Source organism: Crocodylus porosus, unplaced genomic scaffold (assembly GCF_001723895.1).
Source record: "Crocodylus porosus isolate Cpor-Errol unplaced genomic scaffold, CroPor_comp1, whole genome shotgun sequence".
Lineage (NCBI taxonomy): Eukaryota > Metazoa > Chordata > Crocodylia > Crocodylidae > Crocodylus > Crocodylus porosus.
The window spans coordinates 62,267,898-62,269,561 of NW_017728886.1; the positions used below are offsets into that span (position 1 = coordinate 62,267,898).

Consider the following 1,664-nt stretch of genomic DNA (forward strand, 5'->3'; position numbering starts at 1 on the left):
GCAGATCCAGGCCCCTGTCCCATACTTTTCAGAGTCATCTCTCTAACCCTGAGGCACTTGCCCAAAAATGTGCCTAGCTCTGACCATGTGCTTTTATAGACAAGATCAAGTTCACACTTCAACTTTCCTTCCCAACCCCACTATTTACTTTACTTCATTCTGTCACCTAGTTAAGAAGCACAATCACCTCATCCTTGGATAGCTTCCAATCATCATTAAGATCCATTTCTTGGAATGACTCATGTGATCTTGGTCCATTTCTGATTTCTAGTAGGTCAATGTTGAATATAAGTGTGCTCTCAGGTGGAATTTTTCCTATCAAAGATGGTAGACATGGAGACAAAATTAAAGACAAAATGAACTGAGTACCTTCGGAAGTCTATCAACATTTGAGAAAAGACTTCTTGTAAACCAGGTTATTTGAAGAGATTTAAGATACCTGGCAGCTGGACTATGATATTTTCCTCTCATAAAACACAAACCTTTCCCCTAGAAATCACACCCCAAAACTGGGGCACATGTATTACACAGGGAAGCTGATTTTATGACTGGGATAGAAGCACCTTGCTTTGATTCCTGCTCCACAGTACAGTGACTCTTGTATTACTATTCAGGTAGCTGAGAGTGTCAATTGACTTAATGGCTTACAGTATATGAGATAGTTTATGAAGAGAGTAAGTACATGACTGACCTGTACTGGAGTAACCTTCTGGTTGCCAGCTGTGCTGGCTTTAAGGCAACAGAACAGATTCTTAGCTTATTTCCAGTATATTATCTGACTGTATATCTGCCCAGTGTACATATATTAGGCAAGTTATTTAATTTTACACGCATTTGAATCAGCAGCTGATTTTCTAGGAGGTCAAAATGGTTGTATTTTTAAATTCACACGCATAAATTCACCACACATGGGCTCTTACAACGCCTTCAGAATTTATTTTCAGTCAGTAAAATAGATAAGCACCTTCATCCATGGTAGTGGTAAACTATCAGAAGTATATTTCCTCTTTGGCATACCATGTTATTTTGTGCCCTTTGCTTAGAGGACACAGAAGAGTAAATATCCTTGCAAGCCATATGCCAGACAACAGCCTTGCTGAGAACGTTCTGAGATATCTGGGACAGTTTCCTCCCTGTAATCCCATATAATACTTTGGGATTTACAATCTCCCAAAATCTTAACTATTCAGAATCATAGCAAAAGATATGCTAAAAGCCATTTGACAGGTGGAAATGAGCAGTGGGTCCCAGTACTACAGCTCAATTGATTGTTGACAGATGTGGAGGGCAGAGCAGGGAATACACTTCATGGGATTTCAGGAAAGAAAGCATGACTCATTCCCCAGGTTACAGAGCAAAGGCAGGACAAATAATTGAGTGGCTGGTAATATCACTGTTTTGCTCAGTGCTCACATATGAAGAGAAAAAAGAAATAATCCAGTTACTCCATGTATCTGATAGTTTTAGCTCTTCAGCAAACATTTCAAATCAAAAGAATGAATACTTTTGAAATTTGGGGGCCAAATCTCCGCTACCTCGTGCACAGCGTCAGCAATCAAGTGTTGCCTAAAATGGTACCAAGTCAGAATGAGACCATCTGTCATCCACTTTGTCCTGTTACTTATACCTGTGCACAGTGATAAAGAATTTGGCATTATAGGTAC

At 39.6% G+C, this 1,664-nt stretch overlaps 1 protein-coding gene across 1 annotated transcript in view; it reads right to left on the minus strand.

Annotated features, from left to right (window-relative positions):
- The window catches only part of FKBP14 (FK506 binding protein 14), a 14,071-nt gene that overhangs the window by 7,534 nt on the left and 4,873 nt on the right, over positions 1-1,664 (minus strand). Inside the window, exon 3 of the mRNA XM_019535441.1 lies at positions 188-315. Coding sequence (XP_019390986.1) covers positions 188-315 — 128 coding nt within the window. The remainder of the gene's footprint in view (positions 1-187; positions 316-1,664) is intronic.